The sequence below is a fragment of the Papio anubis genome, chromosome 12 (genome assembly GCF_008728515.1).
Source record: "Papio anubis isolate 15944 chromosome 12, Panubis1.0, whole genome shotgun sequence".
Taxonomy (NCBI): domain Eukaryota; kingdom Metazoa; phylum Chordata; class Mammalia; order Primates; family Cercopithecidae; genus Papio; species Papio anubis.
In genome coordinates this window covers 55453091-55473164 of record NC_044987.1, presented here as the reverse complement: position 1 = coordinate 55473164, position 20074 = coordinate 55453091, and the positions used below count along the sequence as shown (strand labels likewise).

At 44.4% G+C, this 20074-nt stretch overlaps 1 protein-coding gene across 12 annotated transcripts in view; it reads right to left on the bottom strand.

The window, feature by feature from the left end:
- The window catches only part of TENM4 (teneurin transmembrane protein 4), a 788706-nt gene that overhangs the window by 130286 nt on the left and 638346 nt on the right, over positions 1-20074 (bottom strand). For all 12 annotated transcript variants that reach the window (XM_017949239.3, XM_017949237.3, XM_017949235.3 and 9 more), the window contains one exon: positions 17137-17337. In XM_017949239.3, the coding sequence (XP_017804728.1) occupies positions 17137-17337 (201 nt within the window). The remainder of the gene's footprint in view (positions 1-17136; positions 17338-20074) is intronic.

Below are 20074 nucleotides of genomic sequence, written 5' to 3'. Positions count from 1 at the left end.
ATGAGACGGTCCCGTGTGAGGACAGGGCTGCGGAGCTATGTCAAGCAGCCCCCTAGGATGTTGTTTAAGCTCTTTTCCTTTCTTGCTCACATAGACAACATTTGGTCTTGCCTCAAGATAAAGAATGACAATCTCCAGGCCCCAGGACATCCTAGGTCCTGTCTCTGTAATTCCCATTTCTTCTGCACAACACTGAAAGGGCAATGACTTCCTGGTGACTCTGGAGGCTGAGTCTGGGGTCAGGGCTGGAACTTTCCCTTGAGGGCCCTGGGAGAGATGAAAAATCAACTTAGTATTTGTTTGAGTTTACTCAGCACTTTTTTCCAGGTGGTGGTTTATGGTGTGAAAGTAAACAGCAGAAAGCATACTATTCACTGAGGTGTGAGCCAGGAGAGGGGCAGGCTGCTGGGGCCAAAGCCATGGTGTCTTCAGGCAGCAGACAACATGGAGCCCATCAGGGACCAAGAGAAGAGGCAGGCTTTTCCCCACAATCAACTTCCAGACTTCATGTCTTAGCTAAAACGTACTTCATTGCTTTGTTAAGTCACCTGGAAACAGTATGGACGAAAGACAGTAAGACTTGGAATCAGATGTGATTCCAGATCTCAGTTCTGCTAGCTCTACGACCTACTCAATAGCTGTAAGCTTCCTTTTCTTCCTCTGCAAAGTGGCGATGATGAGGGCAACCACTTCAGAGGCTTCTTCCTACCTGATATATAGTAGGTATTGATAAATTCATACTAATTCATGTATTCTTCTAATAATATCCACACATGCCTACTATACGCCAGAGACTGTACCTGGTGCTAGAAATACAGAGGTCAATAAGATATAATCTCTGCCCACCAAGAGATCACAGTCCAGATAAAGCACAAACTAGTACTGGCATTCAAAAGATTATCCAAATAACCTACAGCTATGACTCATGCCTGCACCTTTTTTCTACGTACAATGAATTAAAGAACACGGTACTTAGGATCAGACAGGTCTGATCTACCCATGGCTTTGCCACTTACTGGCTGGGCAATCTGCAAGCTGCCAATTATGTAATTCATTGAACCTTGCTTTCCATTTCTGTAAAATGGGGTTAATAATTCCCACTTCACCAGTTTGACAGGGTTGGTGTTAGATCAAATGAGGTAATATGTGGGAAAGCCACTTTTTGTTTAACTATTGCTCACATCAAGTTTTACAGTTTGCAAAGCACTCTTCATGGACAATTTCTCAGTGAACTACAACAACAAGGCTGTGAGAATGCCTGGCTATTATCCTTCTTGGTGGTGTGGATACTGAGGCCAGATAGCATGAGGACATTCTACAAGGGCATGTGATCCTCTAGTGTCTTTCACTGTTTTGACAACCCTTGGAACAGTACTTCAAGGCAAGCATTTTACAGATAAGGAAATGAAGCCTCAGAACAGGCAAAGAATGCAGACCTGTCATGGGTGGGCTTCCGCTTGAGGAAAACTCTCAGCTTTTCCAGCAGATCCCCACCTCCTGCCACTTCTGGCCCTGCTTATCCTTTGTTATATCCAAGTCAGACCCTGATATATGTGAGATGAAATGAGATCCTCTACACAGAGTTTCCCAGGCACTTAGTCTTACCCTTCCCATCTGGAGACTATGGCTCTGTCCATCCAAACACTCCACTTCCTTGCCAGTTTACACTAGATGTGCTCTCCTGGCATGAAGTTAAAGTGGCCTGGTGACTGGGCACCCCTCCACCAGCCCTTTACAAGCTGGGTTGTGAGCTCTTACACGTTTTAATGGAAGGGGCCTGAGCAGGGCGACCTCGATGTTTATGGGGTGCTAACTGACGGTAACACAGCCTGGGAGCTCTCGGGTTCTCTGCAGATAGGCCCATCTGACTGAGTGGAGAGACCCACAGACTCAAGATGAGAGTAGAAACTTGTGATGCTACTTTATCATTTGGCCTCAAGTCATGGTCCCTATAGTTTCTTTTTTTCAAATACCTTGAAACAAAAGGAACTGTTTTATTTTTCCTTCTCAGATTCTGCTTTGACATTAAAGCAGATATAATTTGACAGCTCATATGTCTTTTACATAACGTAAGTGGTCCTTTGTGAAATGTGGGTTATGGCTCCTCTCCTAGTCACAGGTTCCCTTATGTAAAAGGGAATGACATCAACTACTATACTTTGGAGGATTGCTGTAGGAATTACTTTCATTTGGTTGATTTCTTGGATGCTCCTTGTGTGCAAGTCCCACAGTGGGCACTGGAGATCCCATGGTGATTATGACAGGCATGAATTTTTTCCTGACCTCAAAGAGTTTACATTCTAGCATGGCAGACAGATATAACCTAAATCAATTTAGCATGAATGAAAGTATAGCTTCTAATATAGTGCCTGGCACATATTCAAGATATCATAAAGACACACATTTTTATAAGAAAGGAAATGAAATGTAGTGGCAAGTACACTAGACTAAACTTAGAAGATCAGATGTGAATTCTGACTTTCACAACATACCCAATAACAAGGGAGGGTTTGAGAAATGCTAGTTGGCTTTCACATGACCAACATCAGAGCTTTCTGAATTAATGTTGGAGGGCTGGGGACTGGGAGGAATCTTTTGAAGTACTAGAAGTACACAGCCATAGGGTAGACTTGGGTTCAGATTCTGACTCCCCAATTTCCTAGCTGTGGGTCCTTGGGGAACTTAATCTCTCTGAGACATAATTCTTTACCCCTAAAATGAGGAGAGTAATAATGGTCCCCCTCTAGGATGAGTGGTGACAACTGAAGGAAATAGTTTACATTAAAAGCTGTATGTACACTATGCTGTGTATATGACTGATGAGGACCTAAGATGATTCCATCAGCACAGCTCCAGGTCACCCAGCAGAGGAACATGTTCCTAAAGAATGAAACATTTGCTTTTCTAGTAGTAGTCTCAAACTTTGGGGCTACTAGTAGAAAAGCATGTTCTTCCTCTGGTCACCTAGCATGGCATCATCAGCCAAGAGTATCAAAACCAAGGTAGAAGCCATTTGTATTTGTAGCCTGGACTTCCTCTCAAAATCAGGGGAAAATCTCCAACTGTCCTAAAATTCCTATTCCAAGCTTACAGAGCTCTTGACTGAACTGTACAGGCCCTTGGAGATGATCCTAGCCACACGTGAACTCTTCCCCTATAGAAAGTCAAACCCATAGCACCACACTTTCCCTACCCCACCTCTTCCCTGCCTCACCCGTGCACTGTCTTCTCTCTAGATTGGAAGCCCACCTGATGGGAAGGTCCAATGTGGTTCCCTGGCACTAGTACCAGGCGTGGCCCAGCATGGCTTTCAACAAATGTTTGCTGAAAGAATAGATGAATGAAAAAAGCTTCAGTGGAAGAGGTGTATGTCAGTTGATGTGACTCTATCTCAGTGCCATGTTGTATACAAGTTATTTTGTTAAATATATTCACGTAGAGGTTCAGTGTCCTTTGTGCCTAAGCTTCTTAGAAACTCATTTTCTCCAATCTCTATGTGTGAACTCTGTAATTTAAAACAATGCCTTGGTCCTTACACCCACAGACACATCTTCTTCATGCTAATGCCCAAGTCACACCTGTTCTCTTTCTATGATGTGGAAGGGGGTGAACACACGAAGAAGAGGCAAAAGGGTAGGGAAAAGGCTCTTGGTTAATTAAGCCAAAAAATGTATATGTACAGGAAAAGCTGCCCCAGGCTCCTCTCATTAGATGTTAATCCCCGTGCAAGCCCAGATGAAGCCTGGGACCTATTGCAGCTACGTTTTAATTTGTCTGGACTTACTTTACAATCCTGTTCATTAAAATAGCTAGTAGGGGAATCTGTGCCTTTCTCCTAAAGGGAGAGATTTATGCATAATTTTCCCATAAAATTTCTTCTACTTGGAAAGATGCTCAAAATTGATACAAGTAAGGGATAGAAGGGCCCCCACCCAAAGATCTGCACACCTTCCTGCTAAGCAAGGAACAGGTGCAAATGAAGCTGTTTCTAAAATTCCAGTCATGTGGAAACAGAGTCTTGGCCCCCTGGGACCTCCTGGGAAGTCCTTTCATAAGTCTGCATTTAGCACTAGAAGAGATAAGTACAATTGTTCTATTTTGCTGAGGACCTGAGATTCCAAGAGTGAACTTAAGAAATTTTAAAAGATGGTTAATTTTAAATGATTCCTGACATGATTTTTTGTTTTATCACTAGCTCATCTGAGTTACTGCATAACTGGGGGAGTTTATCAGAAATTCTGGCATACTTAGAGTCCAATAGTCAGCATTTGAGGCAAAAATAAGAAAATGAAGTACCTTCAATGTTCCAGAACTGTAACCGTTGTTGTTGGAACACAAACATTAACTCATTAAATTCTCACAATAGTCCTGCAATGATGCTTTCACTCCCATATCATAGTTGAGGAAACAGCTTGAGCTAGAAATGAAAGGTGACTGTGATTCACATGGTTTTTGACCTATGAGTTGTGGAATCAGGTTTAGACAATACCTCAGATGCCATATGAGTGTATCCCCCAATTGCTAATTACATCTTAGATCATAGCCCCAGCTAGACTCTAAGATCTCTGGAATCAGTGTTTGAGTTTCCTTTCTCACCTCAACCCAGTGCTGACTGTATTAAGCACTTTTCCTTTTGTTTGTCTGTTTATCTGTCTGTTCATCCTCCATTCATCTGTCTGCTCATCCATCAGTCCAACTATCTGTCCATCCACCCAAATGTGTAATCACCTAACCAGCTGTGTGTCACCAGGCCATCTAAGTGTCCCAACTATTTCATGTTTATGTGCTAGAAAGCATCAGGGAAAGAAGAGGTTGAAGATACTGGAGGGAGCAAGGGGATAATCAACTGAGGTGCCTTTCAACAGGTAGAGAGGACTGTTTCTGAAGTACAATCAGAGGGATGGGCATAGTGGGTACTTCACCCTCTGGGTAGAGGGATCAGAGAGTCATGTGGGACACAGGCTGTATGGGGAGCAGGCAGGATAACGGGGCTGCACTGAGCTACTGGCCTCAGCGTTCTCAGTGAGGTAGGAGGCAGGAACCTCCCTGGAGCACGGTGCTGGTGAATAGATGTGGACGTTTGAAAGAGCCCCTTTGGCGAATGAGAGTGAGAACTCACAAAGTACAAGAACTGCAGCTGGGAGGGCCCAGGAGAGGCTAAAGATCATGAGCATGATGTGATTTGGCTTAGTGGCATTCAGAAGCCCAGCTGTGAGATCAGAAATGGTGAATGGTTAAAATGATCCTGGGTTTTGCAAGGTGGATGTGGAATAAAGGCACAGAGACCAGGGGAGCTGTGAGTGAAGGTCCAGGGGAAGAGCAGAAAATGAAGAAGGAGATCAAGCCAGGAGAGAGCTGGCACTGGGCAGGAAGTGGCCTGGTTCTGGCCAGGAGATTTCCTTTAGGTGGACTAGAGTCAAGGCAGAAAAAGCGCAAGAACAGAAAACCAAACACCGCATGTTCTCACTCATAGGTGGGAACTGAACAATGAGATCACTTGGACTCGGGAAGGGGAACATCATACACCAGGGCCTACCATGGGGAGGGGGGAGGGGGGAGGGATTGCACTGGGAGTGATACCTGATGTAAATGATGAGTAGATGGGTGCTGACGAGTTGATGGGTGCAGCACGCCAACATGGCACAAGTATACATATGTAACAAACCTGCACGTTATCCACATGTACCCTAGAACTTAAAGTATAACAAAAAAAATAAAAAAATAAAATAAAAAGAAAAGCTTTGGGCTAGGACAGACTTGAGATTTAATGTACTGTGCTCCATGAGCCAGACTTTGAGGGGAACTTTCAAGTTATTTGGATTTACGTTTGTAAATGCATTTATATATTTTCCCAATATTGGTGATATATTTAAAAATAAAACAGAGAAATCAGCAAATTAAAAAAAAAAGAAAGAAAAAGAGGAAAACTAGAGGAGCAGGCTTTATGGTCAGAAGAGAATTCTCTAGACGGGAAAACTAGGGCCTATCTAGGCAGTACCTTATCCTATGCCACACAGTGACGTGCATGTCAGTACTTGAGTAGGAACTTGCTGGCTACCTTGGGAAACAGTCAATGTAAGGGTGCAGCTGGACAAGTAGCTGCCAGAGGGTGGTCGCTGCACTCTTTGGCCCTCTTCTGTGCTTCTGCCTGTGCCATTTCCATAGTCTGGGCTCCTTTACCGTGATCTTCATGTGTTCAAATCTAAATGTGCTTTGAGTTCTGGCTCCAGTGCCACCTCCTCCTTGAAGTCCCCTCCCGGCCGCTGGAAGGAGTTTCACCTTCTGCCTTCCCAAAGCACTTTTATGTGGATCTTCTTTTCTCAGGGTTATTAGTCTACCTGAGTTGTCTAGAGAACCCTGCCATCATCAAATTAATCTCTGCATTCCCCTGTGAGTCTTACACAGGAAACATGTCTTCTGACTGTATCTGTATTGCCAGATTCCAGTGGTAGAGGACAGAGTGCTCCACGTAACTGTTCAAGATTCTGTGATTTTTCACAGAGCAGAGGCTTGGAATCAGGTAACTGCCTGCTCTGCTACTTCCTAGCTATGTGAAACAAATACTGCATCGCTTTGAGCCTTATTTTTGTCATTTATAAAATGGTGATAATGATGTCTATCTAACAGAGTTTTGAAACAGATTTACAAATATACTGAGCATCTACTCTGTGCCAGATATGCTTAGGGGCTGAGGATACGAGATTATATGAAATTACTCATATCCACAAGAAACTCAAGTCTGCCTATGTGTGTAAATGAGCACAATGCCAGTCACCATGCCCAGCACACAGTAGGCTAATTAAAAGTTAACTTTTTCTCCCGCAGACCAGATCTCCCTATATTTTGTACAAATTAGCATTCTGAAGGTATGGCACTCACACTGTCTCCCTCCCTCCCTCACTAAGTTGGACAGATGCCTTTTAGTCTCAGTGCAGGTTTCAGGAAGAAGCCAGCAGGGGAAGAAGGTACAGGAAAGGAACCTCTGACTTCCTTACAGTAATTAGTCTCCTTTCGACACTGAGGCCAAACCCAAGCTACTCTCCTGTGCTTTTCAACTTCCCTCCCCATCACCCGAGAGTCAGAGCTGCTTCAAGCCATGGCTCTGTTCCACGGATCGAGATGGCAGAAAGTTAATGAGCCTTGGAAACCACACGGCCTTTCACCTCATTCAAGGAGCTTGGAGAGCTTTCAAACCAAGCAGAAAAGTGGATTCCAGTATGTGGGTGCAGAGCAGGTCTCCACATCTATTCCCCCAGGACTAGATTTTCAAGTCTTTACAAAGCACCTACCACAGGAAGCAGTAAGCCACTGCTACTCCTCTTAATTGGAGAATATCTGGCTTCCTGATTAGAGGAGTTCAAACCTAGCTTGGAGGAGGCCTCCAAATAGGAGCTGACTTTGCAGAAGGATAACAAGTCAGGAAAGAACTAGTGAGCAAGGAAGCCAAATAATGTGACTTGGATGTGTATTTTCAGCCAGGACTGGAACACAACCAGACCCCCACTAAAAGGTCCCAGCTGGGTGAAACGAAGAGACAGCTGATGTCACACTCTCTTCCCAACAATCTCTGACCCTAATAACCTTTTGTAAAAGGCTCATTTCTCCACTCAGTCGTAAGCTCATCTATCTAACTCTTTCCTGGACACTTCCACCTGGCTGTCCCCCAGGAACCTCCAACTGTACGCTGACAATAGAGTAGGTTTCTAAAACCAAACCTGACCTTGTCACACCTCCACCTGAAACTTCTCGGTGGCTCCCAAAGACAGAAAAAACCTAAACTCCTTCAAGATTATTCATGCTGGCTTCCCTCACCTTTTCCCCCTCTTACTACTGCCACAAACATCCTAAGCTAAGCCACTTCAAGCTACTCATCTTTCCTAGAAAATGTCCTGATCTCCCATCTTAGTATATGTTGCAAATCTTTGACTTCTACAATTGGCTGCTGCAAGTTGCTTGCCTCTTCCTTTTATCGCTACCTACTCGTATCTAACCTCCAACACCACCTTAAATTCCACTTCCTCCAAGAAGCTTCCCTGACCATCGGTTGAGAGCAATTACTCTTTTTCTGAAACCCTTGTAGTAATATTAGTACACTAAAGTCATGATCCAATTTACATGGTTCCTCTGGCAGTGTTACTGAATGAAGTGCTATCCAAAACCTGATACCTGATTTACTGGCAGTTTCGGCACAAACCTTGGTAATAACCAATGGCAGAGTTGTGCAGGGGATAAACACGGGCTCTGAAGCCAGAGAAACCTGGAAGTGAATCATCGTTTTCTCAGAGTGTCTTTGAGCAAGTCACCCGAGTTCTCCGGACCCTGGTTTCCTGGGAGTAACACCATCTGCAATGTCAGAGGTTAATGTATTTGCTGTTTGAATAAATAATGAAGCACATACATGAAGGAGCTCTGTAAAATATAAAATTTCCATTGAAAGAACAGGGTTTTTTAGATTACAAGTTATAATAACAGCAGTTTGATTCAGGAAGACAACTAGAGATTTTGTACAAGATATCAGCTTGGGCATCCAAATAAAAACTTCATTCTGAAGCCCAATTTCAGGAGGGCTTATATTTGCATACTGAAGAGATCCAATTCTGACAGAAAACGTTCCAGGGCTGTCAGGGGAAATTCTACTAAATTACAAATCTGCCAGCTCTTGGTTTAGCAACCTTCAACTCTGGCAGTATTTAGCAGCATGCTTGTCTGGGCCCAATTTTCCAGTCTTTGATTAAATGTTAGGAACTGACCATCTCATTGTGTCTAAACCTCCACACTACCTCCCAGGCAACTGGTAGGCTCTTCCATGCCTCCCTCTGACACTTCCCTTCCTCTCTATGCCAGTGTCAATCTCCTCGATATTTATTATTCTGAACTTTGATTTTAGGCTGTCACTCGCTGTTGTGAAGGGGTACAGGAAATGTCAAGTTTCAATGGCTATTATTCCTCCGGAGAAATTCTAACCTTGAGTTTCCCCTCCTATAACATACCTATACAGAAATAGCCTAGCTTGATTGTTTCCTTTTGATGTTTAATTGGATGTCGGTGCTGTGCTTTCTGGGCTGAGAAGCTAATGCTTCTCAGAGAAGGAACAATTCCAGGTACACAAATGAGACTTGTAACAGTGGAGAATGCTCAATGCTGAATCTAATTTTCTCTCCCATCCATGAACATAAGACAATTTCTCTGGCATTAAAGCATCTCACTCAGTCTTTCTGTCATTAATAAGAATTAAATTCTGTTCCCTCAAATTTAAATGTAATTATATTTTGCCTCGTAAATAAAATTGAATTTAGCTCTAATGCAACTGCTATGTTTAGAGCTTTAATTATTTTAACCCGGTTGCTACTTTAAGCTTATTTTTGTGAAAGCATTGAGTTTATTTTGCTGTCAATTGTGACTTCATTTGATAACAGGGCTTTTCAGCACCATATCCGTCTAGTCATTATTGTTACTATTTATGCTTTGTGATTCTCTTTCCCTTTGGGAAGGGAGGAGATTAATAGAGACTAAACTGAAAGCTTAGAGGATCTGAGTGTGAATTCTGGACGGTCCCGCTCCGTTAAGGTAGAATCTAGGCCAGATTGAGTTGAGAGAGCCAAAGAGAGAGACCTGATGTGGAGTCTGAAAAGGAAACCTTCAATGTTCATTGACAATTATTTTAAGCCAAGATTTTCGGCGCGGCATTCAGCGGGCTCCGAGGTTTGGATCCTGCCTACTCTGGCCTTCTTTTCTGCCACCCACCCCTGCAGCTCCTATCTCCAGGCGGAATGAGGCGTGACTGTCTAGCCAACCATGCATGCTCTCTACTTGTGCACATGCTGTTCCCTCGGCCTGCGCTGCCCTCTCCTCCTTGGCCACCAGGGGGCCTCCCTTCAGTCCCCTTTCAGGGTCTGACTCACAAGTCTCTGGCTAGTGACAACCTTCTCCGGTTCCTCTCCCATCCCATTACTGCCCTAGTTCACTGCTTCTGCTTTTGTGCTCCCAAACCCTACCATACACACATCCATCAGAGCTCCGCTCATGCTGAATAATTAGGCGTCTCATTTCCTGACCAGGCTGTGGGGCTGTCTGATCCTCAGTGCCTAAAACAGTGAATGCCCAGCACACGGGAGAGGTCGGAAAGATTCAGTGAATGAATGCAGTGAATGTGTCAGTGTGGGAGCAGGTATGGAGCTACTGTGGGGTGCTGTCTCTGAGGAGGTTGTGCTCTTCTCTGGAATGGACCTCAGGAAGCTCGTCATGCTGAGAGGAGGCTGACCCTAACTCCCTTGTGCTGTGGGCCACTGACCTAGTTGTTTGGGGATAAATGTGTCAGCTTTTATCTGACTCTTCATCTAGATAATGATCTAGATAACGCCTCTTCATCTAGTGTCAATGACCAGTGTTGGGGACTGGGGAAAGGGGATGGTAGAGAGACTCAGAAACTGCAAGGAAACTGCACCTCTGAGAGAGCAAGCGAGTTGTTTAAGGTTACACAGATTCATATCCAGGCCTTCTGGCTCCAAACCTTCATTGTATAAACTGTCCAAAGAATTAAATTTGTTAGAGTCTAAGGACTGTTTGGATAATTTAAATCTAATCATGCATTCTAAAACTATATACAACTACTTCATTTATTGACTGCTTACTGAATGCAGCCACCATATACATGTTAAATCTGATTTGGAAAACAACCCTGCAAGGCAGGTGTCATTAGCCATAGTCTATGCTTAAGCTGAGTCTTGAAAATCTAGCCTGGTCCTACTCCAAATTTCTTGCAATTCTTGCTGACTGCACATGTTACCTCCAAACCTATGCCACTGAATCTCTAAAACATCTTCACCTGTTATTCCATGAAACTCAATTGCAATCAAATGATAAGAATCATAAACCCACAGCATGAGCATTTTACAGGCAAAATCTCTGCCATGTACTGCTTCTGTGAGCCAGCAACCCTAAGGAATAAAATATAGTGAGAGGGCCCTCTCAAATAAAAGTCATTTATGAGAGACAAGACTAGAGAGCTCATATAGCAGTGGAAATGAGGAATAAATTTATAAGGCTGAGGAGAGAGGCTATGGGGGTGAGGGTGGGGAAGGAAGACCTGAGGGAGAACCAACAGGGGCAAATGATGAGTCTAAGGGATGGCTTTTGAAACGGTACAATGGAAAATGCCACAAAGTCTAAAATCTTTAGAAGCCATTAAGTTCTGGCTGGGCGCGGTGGCTCACGCCTGTAATCCCAGCACTTTGGGAGGCCGAGGTGGGCGGATAACAAGGTCAGGAGATCGAGACCATCCTGGCTAACACAGTGAAACCCCATTTCTACTAAAAATACAAAAAATTAGCCGGGCGAGGTGACGGGCGCCTGTAGACCCAGCTACTCGGGAGGCTGAGGCAGGAGAATGGCGTGAACCCGGAAGGAGGAGCTTGCAATGAGCTGAGATCACGCCACTGCACTCCAGCCTGGGCAACAGGGCAAGACTCCGTCTCAAAAAAAAAAAAAAAAAAAAAAAAAAGAAGCCATTAAGCTCTGAAAGAAAGGCGAGCCTTTCCAATTCTAAGGACCATCTCAAAGAGATTAAATTCTTTCCCTTTTCTGAGACAGCTCTGAGCCAAGAAGGTGAAAAGCCAACTAAAGCACTCGGAAGGGGAGATGGGAGGAGCTGTTCTGCTCAGCAGTGCTGCTGATTGTACCCCTTTACGTAAATGTTGATGAGGCATCCAGCCCAGCAGGCCTGCTCCCTGGGGAAGATGGCTTGAAGGAGGTGAAATGATGCCAGCGTTTGTCCAGGAGGCCTTCTGGCTGGCTGGCACTGCACAAGAAACTAACATGATCTAGGTCTAGGAAGTGACAGACAAGGAGTGCAGAGATTTGGTGTTAGCCCAGCACACTGTGTGGGGAGTGGGAGGGAAGGGGCTTGTGTGGAGGCAGGGAAGAGGTGGAGTCCTGAAAGAAGCGATTAGGTTCACTCTCAGGTAGTGTGCTGGTATCTTCCTGGACAGAGCTTTCGGCTGCAGCCCCTCTCTTCCCTGTGTTCCCAGTGGGCTCTTTTTCTTTCTTTGACTATTCACTGGTTAAGTCATTCATGCAATAATCACCGACAACCTAATGCATGTTTGGCCCTATGCTAGGGATACTGATAGGCCTTGACCTATACTGATAGGCCTTGACTCTCACAGAGTTCACAGCTTGGTGAGAGAGAGAGAGAAAGAGAGAGACTGAGAGAGAGAGAGAGAGAGAGAGATTAGAATACATTGGTCAATATAACATAGTGTTTAGGAGAGACCTTGGAGCCAGATCCGGTTTGAATCTGGACTCCGCCACTTATTAATCAGGTGAGGGTTGGGGGAAAAGGGATGCCGATATGTAATTTAATCTTTCTGAGCTTCAGTTTCCTCATCTGGAAATGGTAATACTAGTAATACTTCCTTCCCAGGGTTCTTATGAACCTTAACTAAGATAAGGTTGCAAAGGACTTAGTTCAGTGCCTGGTATATGCTAAATATAAGAAATGGATGGCTCTTTGTTACTCTATCCTGTGGCTTGTCAGAAAGAAAGATAAGACTGGCCATACGAACACCTCTTTGGATACAAAGGGGGCATGAGGCAAGAGCTGAGGACTTGGGAACAAAGGGCCTGGATTTAATTCAGACTGCCACTGGTAAGCTGAGTCACTTAGGGCCGGTCATTCCCCCTCTCCAACTCTTTTCTATCTGTTTAACAGCAACAGCAGTAGCCACCTCCCCACCATCACTACCACCACCATGATCAGGATCATCTTCCCAAATGACTCAGGAAGTGAAGTCCCACTGGGGTCTATGTCCTATGCTCTTCTGGGCCATAAGAATCTGTTCCAACAGTTATGTCGTGTGGTTTATCAGGAAGGAAGACCACATGCATGAGGCTGGACTGAAAGAGGAATTTCTGAGATGAGACTGGAAGCCAAGTTGCCAGGAAGCCAGGGAACTGAGTAAACACTTGTATAAAATCTGACTTCACTGTTTCCACAAACCTAACCAACGTGCTGGGGAACTTGTCAGCTCACATTTCAATACAGGGCTGGTTGTTGAGTGCAGGGCATGTTGATTTAAGCTGCTTTCATTAAATCCTGTTCTTGGTGCCAAACAGCAAGACACTCATCTCAGGGAATAGTCAGTGTTCCCTCCTGGGAGGCAGCAGGCAGCAGGGGCCCATCTCTGCCAACCCAGGAACCCAGAACCAATGCTGATGGTGCAAGGATCACTTGGGATTTGTCGTTTGGCCTCCAGCTCCTGATGGGAGGGACTGGGCAGTGTCTGTGCCAGCCCTGCCATGCCAGGCAACAAGCAGCATACGCAAGATGACTAGAGCTACCACTTGTCCAGGGTGTGAGCTGTGCCAGATACTACGAGAACCACTTTGCCCATATTTCCTCACCTAATCCTCACAATGATTCTATAAAGTAATTTTACCTAAGGGAAAATTAAGGGTTAGAGGGTTAAGCCACATGCTGAAGCCATTCAATGAGTGGGGAGCAACTCTTCCCCCAAAAAGCCCAGTGTCTGTTCTGTGCCCTGCAGTTAACTCCCTAAACAGAAAGATAGTTTCTTGGCTTTAGTGAATCCAGGCAAAGAGGCATTCCTTGCTTGGCTTCACTGCAAAAACTCAGTAGTTTTAAAACAGCTTTCACTCAGTGAAAGTGCCCTTGGAAGGGAGGTGGTAGAAAGACATTAAGTGCTTATTCTATGACAGACACTGTTCTACGTGCATAGAAAAATGATGTACTTTAATGATTACATAACACGCTGAGGTAGGTACTATTATTATCTCCATTTTTCAGATGAGGAAACTGAAGTCAAGAAAAGTGAAGTTTCTTGCCAAGGTCACACAGTTAACATGTGGCAGAAGCAGGTTGGAACCCAGGCCAGCAGTTCCTGCACAGCAGGGGCTGAGGGGAGAGAACAGTCGAAACGCCCTCATCCTCCTTCAAACCAGTTTCCAGAGGCAAAGTGACAGCTGAGGAGGAACGTGGCCTGTGGGGAGTGCTGGGAGGCAGGCTGCCCCAGCGCGGGGCCAGGCCTTGACTCCCAGTTTCCTCCCTCACCAGCATAGCTCACGCAAGTCACGGCCACTCCTCTAGCCTCATCACAGGAACGGGGGCAATACCGTACCTGTCATCCCAACCTCACAGGGCTGCTGTTGCGCAGGGTGTGTGTTACTGTGTGAAACATCTTAGTGTGCTGTGGGACACTCAACAAACACCAATTGTTTTTACTATTACAATACTTTTATTTATTTTATTTTATTTTATTTTTTGAGACAGAGTCTCGCTCTCTCGCCCAGGCTGGAGTGCAGTGGCGCGATCCTGGCTCACTGCAAGTTCCACCGCTTCCCGGGTTCAAGCCATTCTCCTGCCTCAGCCTCCCTAGAAGCTGGGACCACAGGCGCCTGCCACCACACCCGGCTAATTTTTTTTGTATTTTTAGTAGAGACGGGGTTCCACCGTATTCACCAGGATGGTCTTGATCTGCTGACCTCGTGATCCGCCCGCCTCGGCCTCCCAAAGTGCTGGGATTACAGGCTTGAGCCACCGCGCCCGGCCAATACTTTTACAATACTTTTAAAGCTGCCTTTTAAATTCCTGGCCTTGTGGCAATCATGGGACCCTTCCAGTCATTTATAGGCTACAGATTTAAACACTAGAATCTATATTTCTGAAAGGGATTTCATCTTACGTCTTATTATCAAATGTCTTTGTTAATATCAAGTGCTCTACAATGAGTGTTTCAATCATCATCATAACAAAGCTAACAGGTACTGAGCTCATATAATGCGCCAAATCTTTTTTTCCTTCTTTTTTTTTTTTTTTTTTGAGACGGAGTCTCACTCTGTTGCCCAGGCTGGAGTGCAGTGGCACGATCTTGGCTCACTGCAACCTCTGCCATCCGGGTTCAACCAATTCTCCTGCCTTAGCCTCCCAAGTAGCTGGGACTACAGGTGCCTGTCATCGCGCCTGGTTAATTTTTGTAGTTTTAGTGGAGACGGGGGTTTCACCATCTTGGCCAGGCTGGTCTTAAACTCCTGACATCACGATCCACTTGCCTCGGCCTCCCAAAGTGCTGGGATCATAGGCATGAGTCACCGTGCCCAGTCTTTCATTTTCTTAAATAATTCTCACTATAACTCCAGAAGGTAGGTACTATCATTATCTCCACTTTATAGGTTCAAAGGGTAAAGTAACTTGCCCAAAATTATAATTAGTAAGTAGCAGGGCCAAGATTTGAACCCAGATCTGTCTGACTCAGGGACTTTCCTCATCACATGGTTCTCTCTTGCCTTTGCACATAAGGACACATATGTGTTTGATACCAGTTATGGGGAGTGGTATAGCCAGGACTGAGGAAAAGGAGATCTCATAATTCTATTCAAAGTCCCTTCTAATAGTTCTGTTGTTTCTGTTTACCGAGCTAACTAAAGAATACTTAGTAATCTCATCCAAAGTTATATCTACCTCCTCAGATGCTGTGGGGTTTCATCAGGGATTAACAGTGCAAGACGCAGTTATATACCTATCATAAATTAGCTTTGTGGCCACATAACCAACAATGCAAGCCGGCATAGCTTTAAGAGGACCATTTACTATATCGCTATAAACAGAGCTATATAAAAAGAATTATTCCTAAGACCCTGCACATCTGTGCTTACAATCATGTCTTTCCACGAGCTTTGCAAACAAGGATAAAAGTCCAATTTAGATTGTGCATTGAACATCAATTCTCTATTCAACAGGGAAAGGTAATTCAAAGTATCCCAAAGGCATGAATGCTGCATGGATCTCATTTCTGCCAAAGGTCTCAACCATCTTTCTTGGTCACAGCCAGAACTGTTAATACACAACATAATGAGCTAATCTGAGCCTCACTTTGTTTAAACAGCGTGGAGTGCAGAGGAAAATGATTTTGAGTAAAAAAGCATAACTGGAGATGCTATCACTTTTTAGCTTTTTGTCCCTGGGCAGGATCACTTAAAATTTTTCCAAGCTTTAGTTTCTTTCTCAGTTTACTTCTCTTCATTTTGTTGCTGTTGTTCCCCTCCCCTTGCCCAGAATGCACACTCTACAAAGGCAGGGACTCTTTGGTCTCTTCATCCTCTCTGACTGGAAGAGTACCTGGTATACTGTAGGTGCTCAGTAAGTATTCACTGGTTAAAGTATTATGTAAATTGGTAAAACATTGATAACTGACACCTTTCTTGTAGGGTTTTTGCGCAGATTGAATGAGAGATTAGATGTGACCATAACCCGCTATACACCAGTACTGTGCTAGGTGACTCATGTATGTTCCCATGTAATCCTCACATTGAAAGAACCTGTAAATCATAGTGTTTTCAAACAGAAGGGTGCCGACATAATTATCCTTTGTACCTTATATGTACAAACCCTGTGATGAACCAAATGCCACAATCAAGAACACAGTCAATCATGTGTTCATGCGTTCATTCATCGCTATTTATTGAGCAGGTGCTGTGGGTCAGGCCATGCTGAGTCCTGGGGCTCCGAAGGTGAACAAGGCATGTTTGCTACCCTCACGGAGCTTGGCGACTAACAGAGCATTTGGCTAGAAGGGCAGGTGGGGGCCAGATCCCAAAGAACCCTAAACACTACACTGAGTTTGGACTTCATTCTGAGAAATGGGTGAAACCAAAGGGTTTGATGGCTGGGACATGCATCCTATAAAGCCCACCCCGACAGAGCTTACCTAGGAACACTTTCCCTATGGCCTTGCCTCCAGGGATAATGTCTTAGCATGAGATGAGATTTCAGTGAAACACATCTATAATTATAAGTTCCATTGTTAAGGGGTAGTTTGGAATCTCAGGGCCACTACTATGGAAGGAATGATGTAAGGATGTAATTTTTGAATCCTCTCTTTAAGAGTAGAGGTGTTGAAGGCTAGAATTCAGAGAAAGAAGAATAGCACTCAGAGGCATGGGGAATGCATTGCTACGTGATTGGGAACAGTTACGTCCCTGATCAGGACTGAATGGTGACCATGTCACTGTGGAAATCCCCTGCCTCTACCCATGCTTCTTCTCCCCAGCCTCCCCACCCCACCCCTCATTCCTCTCAACCCCCACTCCTCCTCCACCCACCCTTCATCCCCCTGCATTTACCGATAGAACAGTCATGTCCAGTCCAGCTTGGGTCACAGCTGCAAAGCCCGGTGTCCGGGAGGAAGGTTCCGTGACCTGAACATTGGTCCAAGCATGTGGCCCTGGGGGTCTCGCAGTTGGTGCCTCCCCATCCCACAGAGCAGTGGCATTCACCTCTCACGCAGACACCCCGGCCTGAACATGTGGGGTCCATGCAGTCCACTGTGAGATGGAGGAAGGAGAACATAGGTAAGCATCTGACCAGCAAAGGTGAGGCTTCTTTAAGCAAACTACTTAGCTTTGTGACCAAGGGGCTTCACACATTCTGGTAGAAGGATGCAGAGGCCCCTTAGTAAGGTGAGAGCAGTACTGTGGCAAATAGCAGACCTGGCTTCTCAACTCCACCCAGGTAGAAATCCCTATCTCTTCATTTGTGGGGAGGACACAGTAAGAAACGTGCCTCAAGCATTAGCATAGTACTTTATGTCTACTAGACTCTGTTTCATTCACTTCTGAATCTCTACCTCCTAGAACGGTACCTAGCATACAGGAGGTGTTTAATAAATCTTCATAGAACAAACTTTTATTATCACTTCATAACGTGGGCTTATTTATGTGAGCATGATACTAAAATAGATTTCCTTAATTTAAATGAGAATTAATTTTGAAATTTAATTCCATTAGATTTTATCATCTTCCCCGAATTCTTGAGATTGATATGAACTTCACTTTCCTGGCCAGGTATGGTGACTCACACCTGTAATCCAGCACTTTGGGAGGCTGGGGTGGGAGGATTGCTTGAGGCCAGGGGTTTGAGACCAGCCTGGGCAACACAGTGAGATCCTGTCTTTACAAAAAAAAAAAAAAAAAAAAAATTAGCTAGACATGGTGGCACATGCCTGTAGTCCCAGCAACTTGGGAGACCGAGGCAGGAAGATTGCTTGAGCCCAGGAGGTCAAGGCTGCAATGAGCTATGATTGTGCCACTGCACTCCAGCCTGGGCAGTGGAACAAGACTCTGTCTCTAAAAAACAAACAAGCAAAACGATAATAAAAAACTTCACTTTCTTGAGGGCAAATACTTCAATATGTGCTGACTTTGCGCAGCTTCTCCTCATGTGATAGGTGAGTCACATAGTGGTGGCTCACAGCCAGGCAGCCCTTTAGTGCTCCCAGGGCCCAGGGTCAAAGTGGTCTTAAGAGACCAACAGAGAAAGAGGGAAAAGAGAGATACATTGTGGGTTATCTGCTCTGTGCTTACACTCTAAGCACTTTATATACACTATCAGATTCAGTTATCTCAGTAACCCAGTGAGATACAGATGAGAAAACTGAGGCTCTGAGAGGTAAATAATTTATGCCAGATCACACAGCTAAACTCTGCCAGAGAGGAATTCTTTTCCTGATTTCTAAAACTGTGGTAAAATACACATAACTTAAAATTTACCACCTTAGCCACTGTTAAGTGTACACGTCAGTGGTGTTAAGGACGTGGATACTAGAGGGCAACCATCACCACTGTCTCCAGAACTCTTTTTATCTCGCAAAACTGAAACTCTGCACCCATTAAACAACTTCCCATTTCCCCCTTCCCTCAGCCCTCGACAACCACCATTCTATTTTCTATCTCTATGAATTTAACTACCCTAGGTACTTAATGTAAGTGGAATCATCCAGTATTCATCTTTTTGTGATGGCTTATTTCACTTGGCATAATGCCCTCAAGGTTCACTCATGTTGTGGTATGGCCAGAACTTCCTTCCTTTTTAAGGCTGAATAATATTCCATTATATGTTCATACCTCATTTTGTTTGTCCATTCATATGTCAATAGAAATTCAGGTTGCTTCCACCTTTTGGCTATTATAAATAGGTTGCTATGAACACGGGTGTACAAATATCTCTTTGGGACTCTGCTTTCAATTCATTTGAGTATATGCCCAGAAATGAAATTGCTGGATCATATGGTAAATTCTATTTTTGATTTTTTGAGGAACCATCACGCTGTTTTCCATAGTGGTTCTACCATTTTACATTCCCACCAGCAGTGCACAAGGGTTCCAATTACTCCACATCCAGAGAAGAATCTGAAGCTCTGTCTGATCTTGAGGCCAATATTTCTATCAGGGGTTGACTTTCCCTAATCAAAGCTTTAGTTACGGGGCTACAACAACATTAACAGAGACCTCTGATCTTCTGCAAAGCACTGCACGGAAAAGGAGAAGAGTACTGAGAATTAACTGAAGTGGCTCCAGTTCATATGGAAAGTGCAATAGGTGGCAGAGAGACGACAGGATTGGTAAAGGAGGTCGATTCATGTTTTTTCACTACCAAAAAGTTGTCAGGTCTGTCTTTCTCTTTAGGGAGGTAGGGATTCTATTCATTTTGTAATTGTGAGGGGACGGTGGTATCCTAGGGAGAAGGGGCAACATGTAGCTGTTGGAGAAAGGGTGCTGATGGCACTGTGATGAGTATGGTCAGGCCCCTCCTAATAGGAACTCACGAGGGAGCCCTAAGCTGCAGAAGAAAAAGCTCTCCATTTGGCCTCTGAGGACCTAGGTTCAAGGGTCAAGGGACAAAATGTACTGGTTCTAGGTCCATGGTCCAATTACATAACTGCTCTGTGCTTCCCATCTATAAAGCAGGTATGGTAAAGATACTGACTACTGACTTCTCAGATTGCTACGAGGAGCAAATGACGTTATGATTTCAAAGGACTGTATAAACTTTTGCAAAGAAGTTATCTTCTCATCCTATCAGGACATTCAGTAGCATAGCTTGGGGCAAACTGTGGTCAGAGCTCATTTATAATTCAGACATCCTTTAAATGTATTTATTAATTATATTTTATAACCCAGTATATTTGATTTTTACATAAAAGACTGGGAAACCCAGGCTGAGTATATAAGAGTCACAGATACAAATGGGCAAAAACTTTATAAGTGGCAATATTCTGGGAAC